The 24,475-nt window shown below is 44.3% G+C and overlaps 1 protein-coding gene across 2 annotated transcripts in view; it reads left to right on the top strand.

The window, feature by feature from the left end:
- Positions 1-24,475, top strand: part of SIRT1 (sirtuin 1) — a 491,295-nt gene that overhangs the window by 102,003 nt on the left and 364,817 nt on the right. For both annotated transcript variants that reach the window (XM_086922398.1, XM_086922397.1), the window contains one exon: positions 13,738-13,824. In XM_086922398.1, coding sequence (XP_086778524.1) covers positions 13,738-13,824 — 87 coding nt within the window. The remainder of the gene's footprint in view (positions 1-13,737; positions 13,825-24,475) is intronic.

Here is a 24,475-nt window from a genome sequence, read left to right on the forward strand (position 1 = left end):
GCAGCAACAGCGTTAGCAATAAGACAAAGTGACTCAATTGTTTTAGGTCATCAGTTAACAGTTCAAGTACCACATTCTGTAGAGGTTTTGTTAAACAGAACCCAGACTCAACACTTGACTATAGCACGACTGACAGGTTATGAATTAACGTTATTCCAGCCACACATAGAAATCAGACGCTGCAGTACCCTGAACCCCGCAACACTGTTACCAACAGTTATGACAGATCCAGCCCCACATGATTGTATAGAAATCATTAATGCAGTAACAAAGCCTAGACGAGATTTAACAGATGTTCCATTGACAAATCCAGACCTGACACTTTATGTGGACGGTTCATGCATGAGAACAAGTACAGGAGAATTAGTGGCCGCATATGCCGTGACCACTGAAACTGAAGTTAAAGAAACACATCGTATTGACACACTGTCTGCTCAAGCAGCAGAGCTCATTGCTCTGACCCGAGCTTGTATTCTAGCCAAGAACAGAAATGTTAACATATACACTGATTCACGTTATGCATTCGGAGTTGTACACGACTTCGGAGTCCTCTGGCAAGAACGAGGTTTCCTGACCTCTCATGGGGCCAAGATTCAACACGGTCCCCTCATTCAAGCACTGTTAGAAGCAATACATTTGCCCTCGGGCATATCAGTCATGAAGTGTAAGGCACATACTAAAGTTACAGATTCTGTTTCCCAGGGTAACGACCTGGCAGACCAGACAGCAAAACATACAGCACTGACTCACACCCAGATTACTGATGTGACAAAGACAATAGTACCGATAAAGTGTATGGCAGTTAGAGATCCCGCCCTAGACGTAATTGACATTCAGACACATGCTACGCCAGATGAAATAAAGAAATGGACTGAACTAGGAGGGATTCAGACAGATCAAGGTTGGATAACGAAGGAAAAATCTATATGGTTTCTCCCTGACTCAATGGTTCAAGTCATGATAAACACAGCACATAGCCCGGCACATCTAGGAGAGAAAGCGATGTTAGACAGTTTGCAAAATCTCTGGTACAACAAACACTTACGAGCAGCAGCAAAACAGAAAGTGCGTACTTGCATGATCTGTTGTCAGTTCAATCCAGGTAAAAGCGTCCCCGTAGAACAAGGTGGATTTCATCCTCCCGATCACCCGTTTGAAGTCCTCCAGATGGATTATATCCAGATGAACAGTTGTCGAGGTTTTAAATATGTCCTTGTAGTTGTTTGTGCTCTGTCCCGCTGGACCGAAGCATACCCAGTTCCAGACTACACTGCTCCGACCACTGCCCGACAGTTGGTTCGTGAATTCTTCCCACGGTACGGTTTGCCCCGTGTCGTGTATTCAGATAACGGACAGCCATTCTCGTCCGAGTTGATGAAACAGGTTTCCCTTTTGCTAGGATATCAGTGGAGGTTCCACTGTGTCCGACATCCCGAAGCAGCAGGCCTTGTGGAAAGGCATAATCAGACACTAAAAATCCGCCTTGCAAAGATCTGTCAGGAAAAGGGGGTCGACTGGATAGTCGCCCTGCCCGTGGCACTATTCTACATGAGAATGGTCGCCCATTCAAGATCAGGGCTATCCCCGTACGAAGTGGTCTTTGGCAGACCACCGAATATGTGGGGGACGCCCATTCCGAAGAAAATAACTGATGTTGATTGCAATATGTTGACAGATTACCTTGCCTCCTTGATGTCTGCACTCCAATCATGTCGTTCACAGGTTGCCGCAGCCTTCCCTGACAACACCGATGTAAAGGCGCATGAGGTCCGTCCTGGGGACCTGGTACTCGTCCGGAATTTCGACCGGAAAAGTCCGCTGGAGCCCCGCTGGAAGTCCCCGAAGACCGTTCTTCTCACAACCAGGACCGCCGTGAAGATAGAGGGGAGAAAGGGGTGGGTCCACACGAGTCACATCAAACTTTGCAATGAACTAAAAAACGGACTAAAACAGGACTCTGACTCGTCCACCCCCACCAAAGACTGTGTTGAAAGAAAAGACGTTACAGTGTCTGAACGAGAAAAGACTCCCCAAGAACTATATCGTATGAAACTCCGATCTAGCAAGTCAGACAGTTTAATTGTTTAAGTCCTCCCCTAGGTGAATCGGTTAAATAGTTTCTGACATGTATCCCCTAGATCGAGATAGAGAGAGAGAGAGAGAAGCAAAGAAACGTACATACTGTAAATCGCTGCGTAGTCACTGTATAGTGACGTTGTTAATAATGTTTTTTCTAAGTATTCTAATTATTATTGCCAGCATTCTGCTACCTATATATTGGCCTATTTTCAGGCGTGAACAATCTGTTTACAATGTCTCTGCTGAACACACTTTTAGTGAACTTCCTGCACATGAACTCTCTTACAGACTTGCGCTGCGCAACAATACATTCATTAGTATGTTACACCACTCCCATCAGACAAATAATGCTACCGACTGCTGGATATGTGGCCGACTCCCTCCCTACCAGAATTACAAGGGAGCTCTGCCCCTCTTTCCGTACCCGTTCACTCACAATGGCTCCTGTGGGGCATGGTTTAAAATAATTAATTCCTTAGATCCTGATATTGCTGTTCTCGATGGGGGCTGGGTTTGGGGAAACTTGAACTTAGTCCTGCTCAACGTCTGTTATCCTGATAAAGAGGGACTTCCCACTCGAATAGGAACTGATCTAGAAAATGAAGTATATGGATTAGGTAATTACACAATTAGCCTTATGATCCTTACTGTAGAATCCGAGGATGCTCCAGTTCTGCCCCATATGTTAGTATTACCAGTCACAGGTGAATTATGTGTTAGCAAGAAAGGTTCAGTACACGTAGGTCATAGTAAATGCACTACTGTGGTCGAATTCAGTGATCATGGTAAATCGTCTTTCAAAGCTATCAGTCACTCCTATTTTGTTTGTGGTCATACCGCATACATACGTTTACCTCCAGATTGGGATGGTACTTGTTACATTGCATTCCTTCTTCCACCTGTTTTTCTAGCTCCCCCAGATTACCATAGAAATACGAATCTAGTACCGAATAGACCCAAAAGAGATACCCACTTGTCGACTACACAGAAACGGCATGGGAACAGTACACTGATTTCAATAAAGGATTCTTTTTCTTTCTAGGACCTGTCCAAAACAGTAAATTAATACGCAGATTAACTAGAACACTTGAAGCAGTAGTACATGAAACTGCCTCCGCCTTAGGTAACTTAACAGAGGAGCAATCTGCTATGCGGGTTGTTGTCCTTCAAAATCGTCTTGTTATTGACGTCATCTTGGCAGATAGAGGTGGAGCCTGTAAGGTCATCGGGTCAAGTTGCTGCGTTTTCATCCCACAAAATGCACCATCTGTCTATCAAGCTATTACCCGTCTGCATAAAATTGCGAATCAGATACATCAGAATCCAGGCACCTGGACTTGGTCCGGTTGGTTCTGGACAACGTTAACAGCTTGGGGATGGAAGATCTTATCATTCCTAGGCATTGGCCTTGTTATAGTATTCAGCTGCTGCCTGTGCCTACAGTGTGGGCCAGCGATATGTGGACTGTGTGCCACCTCGTGCATTGAACATTCCAGTTGTCTCTCAAACAGTCAAAGAAAGAAAGATGAACATATAATGTTACAAGAACAGACTGATCGATTCATGAGGATCGATATATCATGAAGGGTCCGTAGGGAACAAGGAGGGAATGAGGTAATATAAATTTTATGGTCAAGTTGTGTTCCCTAGCGAGTACCCCACCGACTCCATGTACGAGTTAAAGTGCATGTAACTTCCCTCCTGTGTCAGCTATGAAGACGCAAATACATTTGCGTCCAACGTTAACATGTCCTCTTTCAGACCCACCATGAATGGGTCGAATGGTCCGTTCCTAAGTATGCTATGCCAACGTCTTTTTGTAGTGTACTCCTATGTTTTTCAGCTCTGGCTGAAGTAGGCCCTGAATCTCTGCCACCGAGCCTCTTTTCTGGCTTCTGACTCCGAGAAATCTCTGCCAAGGCAGCCCCTGTACTCGTGAACTCTGACTTACTTTCAGCGCGGCCCCTTGCGCTCGGCTCAGCCTGCTGCCTGCCAAGATTGACTATAACCTTCGAGTTATCTGTTTCCCTCCCCGAAAATACATTCCTGCCTGCTAGCTTCAGTAAACATCCTTCCTCAGCTACAGGGCTAAAGGGCCGACCTGTCTCTGTGCAAGTAATTCATAGCTTCGTTGCCATGCTTCCATGGAAGGCCCCATGCCCCCACGCTTCTCATACAGACACCCAGGCGCTTATACACGCACTCACAGCAAGTATAGAATAGCTTCTGCTCTAGAGACCTTTCCGCCCAGATAGCTTAGTTCCTAAACATCAGATATCAGATATGATAGAAGCCCAAGTTGATCTGACATGCCAGACTTTTGTCTCTTTCCGTCAGTGTAAATGTCAAGTCCCCTGCACCCCTCCAATTACACGTCATGCAGCTGCGCGCGCATCCAAGCTTCCGATTTCTGCTGACATTGCCACATTTTCTGTTAGTGCCACCCCTTTGTGACACCTATCAGTGACGTCTCCAGAACACACCTCTAGTTCACGCCTCTTGATTACGCACATGTACCACGTGTATATTGTTATCTTGTCTTCTCTCAGCTGTTACGCCTTCTATACTGTTTTCAATGGTGTACAATAAGTATATAAGCTATGTACTGTTAATAAAATGTGAGCGCGTTCATCTATCCCTTCTGACACCCTGTGTGGTGGTCAGAACATGATATCTTGGTCATGACCATTCCTTTTTAAGGAATAAAACCCTTAGAACTCTAACACCACGGACTCTGTCTTTTTTCACCCGATCTGAGTTATTATTGATTAAGTACTTACCTGCATAGAAATTAAGAGTAAATTAATTATTTACATCAATATGGTGCTGGGAGTTTGTCATTACAAACTCCACAGTACCATAATGGCTACACTGAAAACTGAGAAGATTGGTATCCAACGTCTCAGCACAATAACCCCACAGTGATGCCAGTGTGGGATTTAATGAAAAATGCACACAGATGGCACCTTAGAGATGCCCACTGAAAACTAACCCACCACTAGTGTCCAGGCTGAGTGGCAGCTTTCAGCTGCCATCACCAGACATGTTTCTGGACCCCTGGGTCGAGAGCCTGCTGTTCTTGGGGGCCTGAAACAATGCACATCCTGGAATGAGGTGCCAAGCCTCCGCTCCCAGATGGGCAGGGTTCACGAAGGGGAAGCTTCAAAGGCTTGTCGTCTTTGTGAGGTTCCCCAGGCCACGTGCTGCTTTCATCAACTGGTCACCACTGGTTCTGATCCCCACTTTGAGAACTGGCGGGTAATACCCAACACTAGACCACACCGGTTAGGCACTTCACACATACTGCAATTGGTTCTATATCATTACATGCCTGTCATAATTACCAATGCACTGAAATACCTTGGTATATGTTCCTGCTGTGAATATGCCTTTGAAGTCCAGTCATGATTTTTTTTTTCTCGGAAAACGTTTCAACAAACAGATTTTAAGTAAAACAGGGTAGAATGTTCTCAATCAAAAAAGGACATACAAAAACCCAAACATTTGACTATTATACAAGAAGACTTGTACAATATTTTATAAGTTGTGAAGGACTTTATTCTCTGTAATACAGATCTTTACATTCCACAGTTCTAATATAACCTTATAGTCTACTGTAGTAGGCAATAACGGCCATTAAAGTACTGCTCCAGTGTTAAACGCCTAACCTGAAGAGGAGTGCCTTTAATGGCTGGTGTAGTCCAGCTACGGTGGGCTATAAGGGTATTGGAACATTCCATCCCTCAGCTGAGATCATTGAAATCTCCACCTGTGCCAAAGCCTTTTTTTTCACAGCTGTTTCTTTGATTGTTCAACTCCACCGCATGTGCAGGGCTTCCACTTTTATATGTATGTATGTATGTATCGCATACTTTTATAGTGCAGACTGTCACCCAGAGGGTATCCTGGCGCTTTGACTCTACCTAACGTTTGCGCAATCACAGAAATTACACCACCCTGGGAAAGAGGTAGGACTTCAGCCTTTTTTTAAAGGAGGGAAGTTCATTCAGACTCCTCAAGAATAGGGGAAGGGAGTTCCAGAGCTTGGCGGCAGCAAAACCAAAGGAACGGACGCCCATCCGTACCCTCTGAATTTTAGGAACTGCCACCAAACATGCAGAGGAAGATCGCAGAGGTCTAGCCGCTGAGTACCAGGAGAAGACTATACAAGATGCCTTAAAACAAATGCGCTGATGAACCGGTAGCCAATGGAGGTCTTTTAGCGCTAAAAAAGAAGAGGCCGAGTGCATCCGAGAAAGGGCAAGCTTAGCTGCCATATTCTGTATGTGCTGCAGTTTCCTGATCAAAGTGCTTGGGGCGCCCAGGAGTAGTGCGTTGCAGTGATCAAGCCTGCTAAGAATGATATTGCGCACTACCTCCGGTCTAACTGGGGCCGGAAGCAAGGGAAGAATCTCACGCAATGTACGAAGCAGCATCATACATGTGGCAATGGTCTTATTTACAAAGGCATCAAGCTGAAGATTTGGGCCAAACATAACGCCCAAATTACGAGCAGCATCTGCTGCCGCAACTGTGCCCAGGGATGAAGCTGGCCAGAAGCCCGTCGGTAGGGGACGAGGGGGTTCGATCAGTAGAGCAATACAGCACCTCTGTTTTAGATCCATTGAACTGGAGTGAGTTATGTCTCAGCCAGTCCGCCGTGGCAGTCATGCAGCGATGGAAAGTTTCCTTAGACACAGCATCTCTGCCTTCAAAGGAAAAGATAAGCTGTGTATCGTCGGCATAATTGATCACCGAAATGCCGAAGGTTTTAATCAGCCTGATCAGAGGACAGAGGTATAAATTAAATAGAATCGGGCTGATTGCTGACCCCCTGAGGCACACCTTGTCCCACCTTTCTGATACCAGATCTGAAAGGCGGCAGGGCCACCACCTGATGCCTACTATGAAGGTAGGAGACTAGCCAGTCACGGGCCAAACCAGCCACCCCAATCGCCTCCAATCTGCTAATTAATGTGGCATGGTTGACCGCGTCGAACGCGGCCGACATGCCGAGCAGCACTAAAAAGGCTGCCTGACCAGTGTCGACCCGTGAACGAAGATCGTCAGGACAACCACCAGTGCGGACTCAGTGCCATGAGCTGGCCGGAAGCCAAATTGGGCCATATCCAGCAAATATTAGTCTCTAAAAAGCTAGACTGAGAATTGGTGACAAATTTCTCCATGATCTTGACGGGGAAAGGGAGCAGCGAAATAGGCCTATAATTCGCAGAACAGGTAGGGTCCAACGTAGCCTTCTTCAAAAGAGGGGATACCACTGCAAGTTTCCAGCTTTCCGGAACAGTGGCGGTGCTAAATGACTGGCAGCAGATGGAATAAAGAGGGGGGGGAAAGCTCCTCGTGGAACAGTTTCCCGAACTTATGGGGTAGCGGGTCCATCGGAGAACCGGAGGACACACTGTTGGCCAGAGTGCAAAAATCCTCGTATGAGGGAAAGGTGAAACTATCCAGCAGTGAGGGCTCTGTAATTTCCCCAGGAGCGCTAGAAGTGGACCGAGGCGCTGGCTCTAACAAATGCTGGGGGCAAGAAATGCATGGGTCAGAGAGACCACTCAGAATGTTGGCCATCTTATCCTCAAAAGCAGAAGCCAGAGAATCACACAAGGTCTGGGAGCCCGGGATATTGTTGATGGCACATGACGGATGGGAAAGATCATTAACAATTTTGAACAGTGTCTGTGATTTATTAGCTGCCTGGGCCAACATATCCTCCAAATACTTGCTTTTGCACACTTAATCTGTGCTTTATAGCCCAGGAGTGCCTGTTTGAACCGGACTCTGTCTGACTCAAGATAGTGCGTCCTCCAGGTTCTTTCCGCCTGTCTGCACTGCAGTTTCAGCTGGAGGAGGTTGTTGGAGTACCATGGGGTGGCATGTTTAGGCCTATCCTTCGCTTTCCGCAAAGGAACCCTTCTATCCAAAGATTTAGTGATCAGTTGGCAGAGGCTCGAATAGCTCTCCTCCACACCTTCCCCCAGGCCGAAACCACCCGGTAGAAGAGTTGGTAATGTGGGATTTTTTGAGAGTCTAGACCACTGCCTACTGAGCTTAGTGGTACCTGAGCTACTATCTCCAGAGGAGTCAGTTGGGAGGAGTAAAGAAAAATAAATAAGGGAATGATCAGTCCAGCCCTGAGAGACTATGTCCCTGATCTTAACCTGGGTATCATCCGCAAAGACCAAGTCTAGGATGTCACCCTTCTGGTGAGTTTGAGAAAGCACCAGCTGCAGCAGCTTGTACAGGCCTGGCATAAAACTCTATAAGCTGTATCTGATGGTCCGTTTGGCCAGAGGTTGAAGTCTCCCAGCACAAAGAGCCTGGCATGGGTTTGAGAGATCGTAGATAAGATCTACCAGGTCAAGAGAGGCTATCGAGGAGCTGCTAGGTGGCCTATAGCATAGCAATCCAGAGTATAAGGCTCCCTTCTGATTTTTTTTTTTTTTTTTTTTTTTTTTTTTTTAGGGAGAAGCCCATAAGCTCAAACCCTCGGACATCTTTAACCTCAAGCTGGGATTTGTCCAGTGTTTCCCTATAGATGAAGCCCACGCCTCCCGCTCTACCCCCCACTCGGGGGTTGTGCCTGATCTTAAAGCCCGGGGGGCAGGCCAGTCAAGTTCTACCTCACTGTCGGCTCTGGTCCAAGTCTCCGTGAGAAATAGCACATCCGGGCCATAAAGTTCCATTAAAAGTGCGATTTCCACATGATGTTTACATAGGGAGCGAACATTGAGCAGGCCACAAGATAACATCCACGGACAGCTGGTGAATGCTGCCGGCTGGCTGCCCTTACTAGAGCGCTGGCCTATCTGAATGGCTTTTCCCTAGGGTAGACTTTTCGAGATGGAACAGAAGAGGCAGGTTGACTGGCGCTGGGCGCGACCTGTGCGCGAACGGGCGCAAGCGGGCTTACCTCTGGCGCGCCTCCGGTGCGCCTACGGCGCGCCCGCTGCGCGCATACGCTGCGCGCTTGACTGGTATGCATCTTAAATACCGTTAGGCGCGGGAGTCCTACGAGGCAACCTCTGGTCCCTCAACCAAGGTGGTGCCTGTAAATCGGCACCCTCCTGGCTCCCACACCCAAGATGGCGGCCAAAATGCCGCGATGCGGTCAAACGAGCCCTGGATCGGCCTGAATCCGGCAAAGTACGAGGTGAAAAACCAATTATAGTGCAAGGTAAGGTCTAAGGAAGTTTTGTCACACCCAGAGATGTCCCAGATAAAAATAAGCGCCTGCGTTCACAATCGAGCAGCGCAACAGTGCAGAGTGTTTTAAAAAAGTAGTAAAAGCTCAGCAAGGTGAGCGAGCGCGCTGCAGGCAAATAGTCTACCTGTGCTGGAGTGCAATCCTGCTTTAAATGCTCTTCCAAGCGCGGGAGTCCTACGAGACAACCTCTGGTCCCTCAACCAAGATGGCGCCTGTAAATCGGCACCCTCCTGGCTCCCACACCCAAGATGGCGGCCAAAATGCCGCGATGCGGTCAAACGAGCCCTGGATCGGCCTGAATCCCGCAAAGTACGGGGTGAAAAATCAATTATAGTGCAAGGTAAGGTCTAAGGAAGTTTTGTCACACCCAGAGATGTCACAGATAAAAATAAGCGCCTGCGTTCACAATCGATCAGCGCAACAGTGCAGAGTGTTTTAAAAAGTAGTAAAAGCTCAGCAAGGTAGTAGCAAGCTGAGCGAGCGTGCTGCAGGCAAATAGAGTTTATAATTCCCAGCAAGAGCTGTGAAAGGGGATTTTACTCCAGTACAACGATGAATGAATGAATGTAGTGGAATATAGCAAAATAGTGACCTCTCCCCACCGTAATGGTTTGTATGTAATATAGTGTAGTGATTAACTTCTATCTGTTTTGAAAATTGTCTGTTGAAGCACAGCTGTATATACAAGGATGCAGATGAATACTGGCCTCTCTGCTAAGAAGCATCCCCAGTATAATGGACCTATGTATAAGGTTGCAGAGAGAGACTGTGTTTTCTGTGACATCTCCTCCCAAGATGATGGGGGTTTATAGTAGTGTGTGAAGAGGGAGTAATCTTTCTTCCAGCTCAATTAAATGCATTATATGGAGTTGGTGCTTATGCATGTTTCCTACTAAGGGAATGCAGAGCATATGAATCTATAGCACTACAAGCTACGCATGTGCGCTTACAGGCTAAGTAATATTTCATTGATGTTTAATAATTGGTTTACATTATACAAAGGCTATAATGCCGCATTATCAAGGAAGTTTACATGAGTGCCATTATTTGAGAAATGGGTGAGTTGCTTAAGGGAGCACAGTGCCCACAGCTACTATGGTAAAGTGCTTGCAGTCACTTAACCACCCAAGAGTTTTATGATCCGGAGCAGTGCCAGTTAGACTACTGTAGTCATCTCCTAATGTAGCAAATCTGTGCATAACCGCCATTCCTTGAGGAAATGGTCTGCTAAGAAATGCTGGCAAACATTTACAGGATGACAGTCATATTGAGATTTGCCAGCTAAATTGTTGTGGTGATGCAGTCCTACAGCGCATGCAAACAGTCTTTGGCTTATGTCGTATAGAGTTTTGCACATTTCAAGGTTCGATAAAAAGAATGTAATAGTCCACACCCTCTTTAGGGGCATACAATTCCTTATTAGTGGCATGGATGACGCTTGCAATTATTTCTTCGCCCCTGTTGCCCTTAATGAAAAATATTTTTAGGTACAGAGTAGACCTATTTTGCAAAGTAGTAAAACTGGTAAAATAGATTTACTGGTTTTATAATACGCTATCCCGTGTTGTGTGATTTAGGTAGACCACATCTCTCGTTTTCACCTAACCCTGCCATTAAATAGAATGTGAATGGTCTTCCTATCTCCAGTGCCCGAATAACAGTGAAATTGTGCCCTGGTGGACAAAAGGAATGGAAATATTGCACAGGCAACATAATAAATACCGGTTAGCGTGCCTTTACGTTCCTTATCTTTTTCCTGTAATTTTAGCTCAGCCAAGCCATGAACTTGAGAGATATTGTATTTAATTGTAAATGTAAATTACATTTATTTAATTGTGAATATTCTCCTTTCAAGGAAAAAAAAAGGAGCTTGGTATGGTGCAGATTTTTAATTGAGGGAATATCGTATTTGTTTTTTTCACTCATTGATTAGTGCGGGACACACTTTTCAAAATAGCTGAAGCTTTTCTTATTCTGTTATTTGTGAGTCAATAGTTGACAGGGCTTGAGCTGTTGCCACGCATTAAGACATTCATCTAGAACCTAATTGAAACTCATGAATGTGCCAAAACAGGATGAGGTAAGCGCGCATGTTTGTACGTCAGGATAGTCGGATGCTAACCTGACCGTAGTTCTCCAGTTTCACGGGGGCTTTAGTCCAGTTACGAAAGTGTAGATTACTTATTGGAGTCTTTCAGTGCTTAGTAGCGACTACGATCCCAACTAGTTTCTGTATAGAATGCCACAGATGTAGCTGTTCGCTACTGCTTTTGCTGCTGGTGGAGCAGGGTTTTGCACTGGAAAGTGCTCTGCTCATACGTGCACTAATGTAAACTAATGCATGAAAGAACTAGGCCGCATTTTATATTGCGCTTGAAAAGAAGACAAAATTAATGCATGACGAGGCTGCATTTTGCACCTTGCATCTCACTTTAAAAAAATAAAATAATAATGCCGCTTTTGCTTCAAGTTTTTCGAAGAAAGAATATTAACATGGGATAATGCAAAGGTAAGTGGCAAACAGTGAAAAGTGCACTTCCATGTAATTAATGAATGCTTATGATTATTTATTCGTCAAGTGAGCCAAATGGGCCTGTGTTTTCCTAAAATTGACATTATAGATACGGCTGGAGAGAGCATGAATAACCCGATGATAAATAGACATAAAAGCTGAGCGCTGCACAACAACATGAGAAAGTCAAGGTTGATCAGCTAAGGAAAACATTGTTTGTCTGCCAAAAGACAAGACTGGCCGTGGGACCCAAGACTTCTGCGACGTAGCTGAAAGACTCATGGGACCCAAGACTTCTGCGACGTAGCTGAAAGACTCATGTGAAAAGATGTAAAACAATGAGCTGCAGAACTATGAATGTGATCATGGTGGTGTGATTGAACACCCCCTAAACCATCCAATAGGAGAATACCTTTAATAAATTGTTTCAACCAATGTGGGGTTGAAGAGTAGGTTTTAGGGTGTAACTGGGGTACCTTTGGGGTGTGTTTAGAGAGAATGAGAGAATGAGAGAGAGAAGTAGATCATCTGGAGAGGAGAGAGGGGTGATTCGTCGCTGTCTTTTGGTTTGCAGAGAGGCCCAGCTGTCCTTGTTCCTGGCCCATTCCTGAACCCTGAAATCTTTGTTCCCTGACTCTATTTCAGGAAACCCCCACTAGTTCCTTGGCCGCTGGGGTGATATTTCTCTGATCCCTTGAGTTAGTATTATCTTCTTGATTTGTACGTTTGCATAATTCATTGCAAATGTATTTTTGACTCTGAAACTTATGTCTCTTCATCTATCCCCTATATGTTTCACATTATTTTGCTGAAATTTGTCTCTTCATCTTTTCACTCTTTCAAGTGCATATCGTTCATTCACGAGTATGAAACGGTTTGCATTTTTGCTGATGTTGTTCTCCCTTTTGTGAGATTCTTTGTTTGCATTTGTAACCTGAATGCAATGAGCATTCATTTTTCAGATTATTCTACGATAAACTTTGTTAATCTTACCGAGAGTCTGTGATTATTTAGCGAACTAGATAGCTAGATAGTTTTAATATTACCATCAACTGCTCGACGAATTGGAACATCGAACAGAGGAAAGAGAGTTGATATACAGGTTTAGCTATGTATTTAGAAATGTTAGACATGAACCTGTAAAGAAAACTATTTTGACGTCATTAAATCTTGACCCCAGTGCAACAGGGATTTCATGAGTTGGGTGAATGTGTATGGGCCATTTGTATGAAATGTAAATGAGTATTGATTCCTGATTAAGTGTAGCGCTGGATCACTGCCATACCTCTAAAAATCACTGTCCTCTAGACAGCCTTGCTGCATTTATTAACGCCCGGTACTCAAGTTGCACTGGAGTTGCCATCACCCCGACCAGCCACTCACTCTGTTGGAATATCTCCTATACCTGTCTGCAGAGGAAATGGTAGAAATCTCTAAATAAGGGGGCTACAACTAAAGGGTGTCAAAATGCAGATATAACGTGCTTGCTATTTTACTGCATAATTGCTCCCGCTATCTTACTGGGTTTCTTACTTTATTTAATTAACAATACATGTAAGGTGGTCATAAGTCCCTGAACCATTGAGTTTGTTAATAATTACACTCTGGTAAATAAAATCATTAGGATTATGTATGTGACTGTACAGTGGGCTGCTACAAAATGCAAGCCTTGTGCCCATGTTCATATTCACTAAATAAAACATCAATATTTTCATTTTACTAATTACGCTCTTGAGCATTTTATTACCAGCTTTATTTGGAATTCTACTAGTCTTAAATCAGTGATACAGTACTCAAAGTGGTTCGGATTGTATCTGCGCATTTAGACTGCATGTTAGCATTCTCATGATAACCAACTGTAAACCAGAAATCATAAATCCCTTTTCTCTCCCCCACCCCCCTTCTTGCACTGATATTCTAGGGAATGGTTCTCCTACTTGTGACAGTGATGAAGATGACCGTATATCGCACGCAAGTTCAAGTGATTGGACTCCACGACCTCGTATAGGTATGTTTCTGATCGACTTTAATTAACACTTGTAAACCAATTTACCGCACCAAATAAAAACAACTTAAGACTGTATTATCAGTGACCTAGATAGGAGTAGTTAATATGATTACAGTAGTGTTGCATGAATGAAAATGTGGCTTTAAATCAGGTTCTGTGAATATAACGCTACATAGATGATGCTGCCGACGCAGATAGGCAGTGTTTGTGATGCAAAACCCTTTTCTATTTCAGGTAGAATGTCTTTCCCTCTTAAAACCATTTTATTTCATAAGCAATCATATTTTGTTTTCAGTTCATTTTTTAGCTTCACACTGCTTATTAGCTTATTTCAGGCTCTTTACTTTCCAAATATACTGTGGCATTGGTGCCAAGAAGACTGAAATGTGGAGTACCTTGTTCTTTTAACTAAAGATCTTTACGTTAGAGGAATATCTTGTATCGGGCATTTTTTTGGATACAATTATTTTTGGGGGATTTGTTGTATCGGAACAGACAATCTAAGTAAACAAACCTCAGTGCCTACGAATGGTCCAACATGGCTGTATCAACCCATCTAAATGTCCTTTGAATTGCTGCTCATGCTTAATCCCTCCATCTCAATGACAAGAAAACCACAGTACTTTTCTACTTCCTTTCGTCTTTTTGTGGAGAACCTTTGGCCTTGTAAACTGGTAGCTCTAAAAACTTTCATTCTTCAAGCCATGCTTCATTTGGCTATGCTTGAAACATCTGGTTTCCTCGAATTTTAGCGAGCTCCAATTTTACATTAACCCCTTAACCCCTGGAATACTTTTATGTACGTGTTTACCCAAAGGCTGTTTAAAATATTGAGCAAGACTGGTCGAGATTGATCAGTTTACATTCCAGAACCTCCTGATGATTTTACAGGCAGTATCTACCAGGTATAGTGATTTCAGTGGGAGTCATCAATGGGGCCTGCAGGACTGCATCTTAAAGGTGGACAGGTCTGACTCCCAGACTTGTCCGAGGTCATAAAATGTATTACATGTATGTATAACTAGTGACTTCCCTACTCCAGAGCTTCTCTTCCCTCCCTCTGGGGTGGATATAGTAAGCTTTGTCTTCATAGAATTGTAGACTGGCATTTGTTTGTTTCGGACAAGTAAAGGACGTGGGTGTGCCTCAAATGTAAAAATCTATAAAATTGCATCCAAGGTAGTTCATATTTTACCTGGAGATTGGTGAAAGATTTCATAGTCTTGTGAGAAACTAAAACATTTAATCTGGGTTTGCCGAAATTATCTCTGCCTTTAATTCCAGATGTGGCAGCTGCTTAGGTAAGTTTTGTGTAACCACAAAGGGGCTTCTTTGGCCAGTCTCTCTCTTTGCTATTTCAGCAGTGTCATATAATCTTTCCAGTCCTTGAATACTGTCTTGGTTGCCAGCAAGAATGCCAGCGAGTAACGCCCTCCATAGAGAAAATACTGCAATGATATTTCTCTCTGGGCCAATAGCTCTGTTTTATAGGCTGTGTCGGAGCTGAATAATTATAATCAGGTGAGCTGCTTTGTAATAGGAAGCCAAATCTGCCATGATCACTTCACCATTGTGTTGCAATTCGTGGCATTTCACCATCAAAACCGTAGGAAGTCTATTTTGCCAAAAGAAATGACAAGGTAAGTGGATCTGAAATGATTAGTTTTGTAGCATGTTAAGGGCTTTGGGCATGCCTACTATTTTGAAGATTGCATGCTCACCTATCAGGAGTAAGAGGAGTGCGCTGCAATGAAGTAATCCCCTCTTCTGTGTTTTTTTTTTTTAGCTAGGAGGGAATCTTTTCTGACCAGGCTTTTGACTCCGGGCTACGTATCCTTGGATATTTTAAGCTATGCTGCATCACCATAATGTGGTAGAGTAAGGCCTGTTTTCCAGTATCTGCCGGGCCTATTGGTGGGAAGGTGTTTGGTTTGGCTCAGCTCATCTGAAGCCCACTGTTTTTGCCAAAATCTTTTGGGATGTGAACCATTCACGGACCTGGTGAACGGGGGTGATGGAGGTAGAATAATCGGTCATCGGCGTGCAACACTTTGTCCTCTAGTTCCGGAGTCCATCTAAAGCACTCCACCACCTCGTCAAGCTGATGCTATTCAGTCCAGTTCAGTCACCAACGAAAATAGCTGTAGCAACAGTGGGTGCATAAGTGATAAAAAAAAAGTCCAGCGGGGTCTCATCAATCTGTACCCATCCTTTAGGCCTCTTGAATAATAATAGCATGTTCGAGGCATATGGGCTGCAGATGGTACATTATGAATAGATCGCCATCTGGTGTTGGGCTCGGATGATAGCACTTGTTTTTCTCTTGGAGAAGTCTTTTGTAGGCTGGTGACTCCTCCTTTGGGTGCTAGTGCGCATGGGCATTGGCTCCATCCTTAGATTGTTTTTTTCCGCCATCGCTTTCGGATGAGGATCGAAGCGCTCCGGATCGACTTCAAGAAGAAGTGATATTTCGGCGCGTATTCCCTTTCCAATTCGATGGTATTGATATCAAACGCAATTTCATTTCCATTCCGACGCGTTTCGACTCCAACAATAAACATTTTCTTCTACGTCGACGAGACCGGGAGGCCTTTCTCGACGTAGTCCAGCCCGGAGTCCATGGAAAGGACTCCATTTAAGAGATGTCCAACGTGTGGTGCTAAGTTCCCACACAAGGACCTACACGAGGTGTGCAACCTCTGCCTATCGCCTGAACACGAATCCAGGGACTGCGAAGCCTGCGCAGCATTCTCCTCCAAGTCGACGATTAGAAACCGTTGAGCCCGAAGACACAAGGTTTCGAGAATGCAGTCGGAGCAATCCCGGAGCTGTTCGAGGACCAGCACCTCGAAGAAGAAGAAGATGAACATGAAGACGAGTCTGGGTCGGAAGTGGACCAGTCTGATGTCGAAGAAATCGACGTTCAACAAACCGTGAGTGACGACGTCCCCTTACCAAAAAACCGACCCCGTGTGGTACCGACCCCGCCTTCGAGCCCGGTCAGACTACCGAAGAAAGTTTCCGACGCCCCGCCTTCGGGCCCGGCAACTAAACCGAAACCAAAACTCTCGGCCTCCTACCATGTCGGATCCGAGAAACAGTCGACATCGACATCGACACCGAAGCTCCATACAAAGGAAAGCTCAGCATCGAAACATTCCATGTCGAAACCGAAACATGCTTCGACGTCGAAGACTTACTCGACACCGAAAAAAATCGGAATCGAGCAAAATCTCGGTGCCGAAAACACAGAACATTGACGGTCAGAAGCAAAGGCACCTTTCGGAACCAAGAACTTCGGTGCCGACATAGGAGCAGCAGACAGATCCAAAACAAAAGACGTTGTTTATCGATCCGCAAACTGGCAAAGTAGTGACAAAATCACCGAAAAAGAGGAAAAATGAACAGCTAGATGACAAAGCTCTTCCTCCTAAAAAGAGAACAATGGGGACAAATACAACTCCTCCCCTTTCTCCTCGGCCTAGAGACACACCCTCTTCTCCTATTCCTCACACTATGACAGCTATTCCTCCACCTTCTACACCAAGACCATCTACACCTCAAACAGATGTAGACAGTGATACAGGGGAGGGAGAACCTCATGGGGATGACGACACTATCCCAGATGAGGAAGACCCATGGTAGAATTATGATGCAGGGTCAGATGATAACGACCCAGAATTATACCCCTCAAAACCTTCACCACCTGATGATAATACAGGTTTTGTGCAGTTGATTAATAGGGCAGCAAAATACCATAAGGTAGATTTACATACAGAACCTCAAATAGAGGATTTCCTTTTAGAAACGCTACCTGCTGCACAAAGAACATCAGGCACACTACCTATGCTAAAGGGTCTTCTCAATCACACAGCAGACATATTAAAAGACCCTGTGAGGGCTAGGGTATTAAACCCAAGAATTGATAAAAAAATATAAGGCAGCCCCAAAGGACCCAATATTTATCAAAGGACAGGTACCTCTGGACTCGCTTGTAGTTACAAACGCTCGTAAAAGAGCAAACTCATTATCTACAGGAGAAGCTCCTCCTCCTGATAAGGAGTCCAAGCTAATAGATGCATCAGGCAAAAGGGTAGCATCCCAAGCAGCAAACAGCTGGCGCATAGCTAATACACAAGCGCTACTAGCACGCTATGATAGAGCGCATTACGATGAGTTAGAAAAACTCATCACACATCTCCCTAAGGAACATCAAAAACGGGCAGACCAGCTTATACAGGAACGGAAGATAATAACCAACACTTCCTTAAGTGTGCCTTAGACGCGGCAGACACTGCAGCAAGATCCATCAACACCAGTATCATGTTAAGAAGACATGCATGGCTTAGGGTCTCAGGGTTCAAACAAGAAGTACAAACCTCTTTATTGAACCAACCTTTTGATCAAAAAACACTTTTCGGCTCGGGTACAGATGAGACTTTAGAAAAGATGATAAAAGACACAAACGGCTAAATCAATGGGAGCATTACAACAGCCAACTCAAAGGCGTTCCTTTCGTAGGTCCACCTTTAGAGGGGGGTCAAAAAATACAGACACAAGCCAGCAATCTACCTCTTTTACACCAACATCACCCAGAGGTAATTCAAGAGGCAGTTACAGAGGTAACAACAACAAGGGTAGAGGTCGCGGAAATAATAACCGCAACTCCCCAACCCCAAAACAGTGACTTAATACAACTCCCCCCAGACCATATAACACCGGTCGGGGGACGTTTATCACAGTTCCTACCTGTCTGGGAAAACATCACATCAGACAGGTGGGTGAGACAAATTATCCATCATGGTTATTGCCTGGAACTCACAGCTACCCCACCAAACATCCCCCCAGACAGAGTCCAATGAGTCAAGATCATCTGACATTGTTAAAACAAGAAGTACTATCACTGCTACAAAAGCATGCCATAGAGAAGGTTCCAAAACATCAGCAAGAGACAGGAGTATACTCTCTATACTTCCTAATCCCCAAAAAAGAAGGGTCTCTAAGACCAATCTTAGATCTCAGACCTCTCAATGCATACATAAACTCGGAACATTTCCACATGGTCACGCTCCAACAAGTACTTCCTTTACTGAAGAAAGGGGACTTTCTTTCTACACTGGATCTAAAAGACGCTTACTTTCACATCCCAATTCACAAAGCCCACAGAAAATACCTCAGGTTTGTAGTAGAAGGACAACATTATCAGTTCTAAGTCCTTCCGTTTGGGGTCACAACAGCACCAATGGTGTTCACAAAATGCCTAGCAGTAGTTGCAGCACACCTAAGAAGACAACAAATACATGTCTTCCCTTACTTGGACGATTGGCTAATAAAAGCCAAGTCACAGGAAGAATGTCTTCAAAACACACAGAAGACCATTCAATTGCTGCATTAGCTAGGGTTTACGGTGAACTACACAAAATCCCACCTACAACCAAACAAGGTTCAACAATACCTAGGGGCTACTATAGACACAGAAAAAGCCAAAGTATACCCCAATCCAATCAGGATCCAAACAATGATCACGTTGATCCAAAAATTTCAACCACAACACTCACTAACAGCTCGAGTGTTCATGCAGCTGTTAGGGATGATGTCCTCCTGCATACTGCTTATACCATATGCCAGACTACAAATGCGTCCACTGCAAGAGTGTCTAGCGACACAGTGGAATCAGGCTCAAGGTCAGATTACAGATCTGGTGCAGGGCTCGACAAATCTGAAAAATTGTACTAGTCCTGCAGGTCTAGTAACTTGGAAAATCCCCTCGACCCAACTGCAACCTACTTGACCTCTGTCTTTGAAAATAGAGCAAAAGTGACAAGTTAACAAGATTTAAAGGCATCTTTATTGCTTAGTTCCTTTGTGAGCAATAAAAATGCCTTTAAATCTTGTTATCTTGTCACTTTTGCTCCGTTTTCAAAGGCAGAGGAAAAAAGTTAGTTTGTTTCCTACTCGCCAGAAAGGGCGAGTAGGAGCTAAAAATAGCTCGTCCTCATCCATTCTCCCTCGCAAATGCGAGCGGGCGAGTGGATTTGTCGAGCCCTGTGGTGTTGGTAGACGACCGCACACATCGCTCTCTGAAGTGGTGGAACACAACAAACCTTTGCAAGGGGCGGTCGTTTCTAGAACCGATTCCACAAGTGATACTAACAGCGGATGCATCGCTCACCGGATGGGGAGCGCATATGGAGAAATATACAGTGCAGGGAAAATGGAGTGTACAGCAAAAAAGACTGCACATCAATTATCTGGAACTACTAGCAGTGTTTCTAGCATTAAAATCTTTCCAAATGCAAATCCTCAACAAAGCAGTCCTGATCAGAACAGACACCATGACTGCAATGTATTATATTCAAAAACGGGGGGGGGGGACACACTCTCCAACTATCCAGACTAGCACAGGACATTTGGAGATGGGCCATTCCTCAAAAGATCTATCTGTTAGCCGAACACCTACCAGGAGTTCAAAATCAGATAGCAGACCTCCTAAGCAGAGAGTCAGAACAAATACACGAATGGGAACTGCACAATCAAATACTGCAGCCATTCTTCCAAAGATGGGGACAACCAGAGATAGATCTCTTTGCCACTCATCACAACGCAAAATGCCAATACTTCGCATCCAGGTACCCACACCACCTGTCCCAGGGCAATGCGCTATGGATAAATTGGTCCAACAAATTTGCTTACGCTTTTCCCCCTCTCCCGCTAATTCCATTAGTGGTTCGGAAACTGCAACTACATTCAATGACAATGATACTAGTAGCACCCACGTGGGCAAGACAGCCGTGGTTCACCACGCTACTGCAACTCTCACAGGTGCCACATCAAAAGCTAAGAATATTACCCATACACCTTACACAGAACCATGGAGAAATAATGCACCCAGATATCAAACAATTGAAACTAGCGATCTGGCTCCTGAGGTCATAGAATTTGGATACTTAGATTTGCCTCCAAACTGTATGGAAATCATAAAGCAAGCAAGACGTCCTACCACCAGAGCATGCTATGCAGCAAATTGGAAAATGTTTGCTGTATACTGTAACAGTAACAACATCAACCCTCTGGACGCATCCACTAAACAGATTATTTGCTATTTACTACACTTGCAGCAATGTAACCTTGCGAACACCTCTATTAGAGTACACCTTGCAGCTATAGCGGCGTACCTACAAAACAGACAACATCTTTCCCTGTTTAAAGTACCAGCAATAAAAGCTTTCATGGAAGGCCTCAAAAGAGTAATTCCACCAAGACTACCGCCTTCCCCAGTCTGGAATCTCAACATAGTACTTACCAGACTAATGGGACCACCTTTCGAACCTATGCATAGGTGTGAAATACAATTCCTCACATGGAAGGTGGCCTTTCTTATAGCTATTACTTCACTCAGAAGAGTAAGTGAGTTGCAAGCGTTTACAATACAAGAACCATTTCTCCAGTTACACCAAAATAAAGTGGTTCTTAGAACAAACCCAAAATTCTTGCCTAAAGTAATTTCAGCTTTCCACATCAATCAGCCAGTGGAACTACCAGTCTTCTTTCCAAAACCAGACGGTAGCAGAAAGGGCCCTACATACATTAGATGTCAGAAGGGCAATATTGTACTACATAGAAAGAACACAAACTTTCAGAAAGACAAAACAACTATTTGTAGCGTTTTCTCCTACACATAAGGGCAATCCTATCTCTAAAGCAGGCATTGCCAGGTGGATTGTAAAATATATACAAATATGCTACTTAAAAGCAAAGAGGACATTAACTGTTCCTCCTAGAGCTCACTCTACACGTAAACTAGGAGCATCTATGGCATTCTTAGGAAACATTCCCCTAGATGACATATGCAAAGCAGCCACCTGGGTTACACCGCATACCTTCACAAAACACTACTGTGTAGATGCGCAGGCAACACAACAGGCTAGAGTGGGACAAGCTGTACTAAAGACTTTATTTCAGACTGTTGCAACAGACACTGGTGACCACCGCTAGGGAGATAACTGCTGTATAGTCTATTCATAATTTACCATCTGCAGCCCATATGCCTTGAACGGAATATGCTACTTACCAGTATGCATCTGTTCTTGGCATAGAGGGCTGCAGAGTGGTACATGCCCTCCCAGCCTCCCCCGAAACCTGTGTCTGTTCCAACACTATCTTATTTAGATACACTTACATGGGCATTTCTATCTGTATTCTATCATACTACTCCATCTAACCCTACTATGGCAAAACAATCTAAAGATGGAGCCGATGCCCATGCGCACTAGCACCCAAAGGAGGAGTCACCAGTCTACAAAAGACTTCTCCAAGAGAAAAACAAGTGCAATCATCCGAGCCCAACACCAGATGGTGATCGATTCATAATGTACCACTCTGCAGCCCTCTATGCCAAGAACAGATGCATACTGGTAAGTAGCATATTCCTTATAAGATGAAGGTAGAGCTAAAACTCATTTTTCGGAGGAGGACTACACTGTTCCCGATTCAAGTTATCAAAGTCCTTCTGAAATCTGATTAAGAGGATAGCCAAGGGGCTTTGGAGGTGGTCTGCTAATGGTATGGCTAATATTATGTTGCATGTGTTTTTATGGCATAAAGCCACTTTGAACTTGCTGAATGAGATTAGCACCACCAAGAGACTGTTCAAAGCACCTTAACTAACACTTTTACCTTTGAGTTGATTGATGAGGGAGGCCTTTGATTCATAAATGATAATTGGATGGTATGGTTTAAAGAGCACTTAAAAAAAACACTTTTTATTGAGTTTCAAACAAGATAAGACAGCACAGTGTACAACAATAACGGTTCAGTAGGAGTACAGTGTTACTCGTTCGCAAGTACAATGAATGCATATTGTTTGGTTTGGGAAACATCGGTTACATCACGGTGCGGATACCGCAATACCTTTACAACTCCGGTATTACAACGAAAGACATTACAATGACTTGCAGTAGATGACGCTCTAACTTAAGGAATAGTATGATTTATCATTCCAACACCTTCCCTACTGTATGTAGACTGGAGTTGGCATAGTAAATCATACTATTCCTAAGTCCAGCGCCCTCCAACGCAAGTCGTTGTAACCACTTTCGTTGTAATACCTGCGTTGTAAAGGTATTGCGGTGTAAACACTGCGATGTAACGTCATATATTCGTTCCGTTTAGTATAGTGGTGAACAGACGAAAGGGAAGAGGAGGTGGAACTCTCAGCAAGCAAGAAATTATATGGTGACAATTATAGCACGCAGTTTGCAACAATCTCCATCCATCATTCACCCCTGGCCACGCCTGGGCCCAGCAATTGCCCTTAGTGGGTACACTCCCCTGCTGCAGCTGGCCCTGCTAGATCTACCTTGCTATATGGAGTCGTGGCCTCCTCCTGAGTCAGCTTGGGCACATAGGTATGCCTCCAGGGGGCCACACATCCTTGGGGCGAGCTCCTGGCAGAAATCGGCATCCTTGAGCGAGACCACCATGTGCTGGCTCACGCGCCGAAAGGATCTCATTGCCACTCGAGGCTTAGAGAGTAAAAGGAGCATTGCAGTCAGTTTGCATCCCTCCGGTAGCACGTTCTTCACATAGCGTAATAGCATGTTCATGCGGGGACCGGTTGAGTGTGCTTTCCAGAGTCTCCTCCAACGCCGCATTTCAAAATCACCCAATGTCTGGTCATTTCTTCGCGAGTAATAAGAAATAAGCGCAGGGAGTCGCACATCGCACACAGTGTTCAGATGCAATCAGTCCCGCCCTTGGCAGCCTATCCGTATGATCTATGGGGATACCCAGTAATGCTCAGAACCTGGGGACTATATCATTAAATTAACAGTGGTTCTGCGACAACAAGCTTTGCAAAATGTAACTTTTTGCTCCCTAATATCTTGGGATTACACTAAATGTTTGCATCATTAAGTCTAAACACAAAAGCAAGAAAAAGAGGTACAAATTGGTATTCAAAACAAATGTGCACTTTATATGTTAGAAAATCATATGCCAATTTAAACAGGACATTTACACAGAATAAGTGAAACATGAAAAAATTTTGAATTTTGATTTATACATCAATCACAACACAACATAAAACATTCATAAATGATTTACATAGCAAACAATTACATATAGACATAGCGTGAAAACATAATATTAATCTCAGTGACCTGAGGTTCTATTTCGTTTTAATTTGTAATGGTGAGAATGGACTAGTGCTTTTGATTGGACGTCGAGGTGTCGACCCTTTTGATATTGTGCAAAATGAAAATGTTTATATGTAATTGTTTGTTATGTAAATAATGTATTCATGCTTTGTCTGGTGCACCATTGTAGGCCCTTGTGGACATGTATAGCCACATCACGTGCACAATTTGAATAATATGCCACATGCTCTTCCACCCAGCCTCACCAGGGCACACTTAGTGAGATGAAGGCAAATATCTATTGAATGCCGCCTCGAATTTGCAGGGACGTGTCGCGCATTTCACCAATCGTTGAGGCCTCGGATATTCTAGGTTATGGTCTTAACTGATCGCATATGTGGTAGGGTGTTGTGAAGGGTTTGTGCCGTCTAATCACCACTCGCCAGTTGCACATTCAAACTGGCAACCAACACCATGGTATGCAGGTTGTGTACATGGGCTGAGGGGACATTGGG

The sequence above is a fragment of the Lissotriton vulgaris genome, chromosome 5 (genome assembly GCF_964263255.1).
Source record: "Lissotriton vulgaris chromosome 5, aLisVul1.2, whole genome shotgun sequence".
Lineage (NCBI taxonomy): Eukaryota > Metazoa > Chordata > Amphibia > Caudata > Salamandridae > Lissotriton > Lissotriton vulgaris.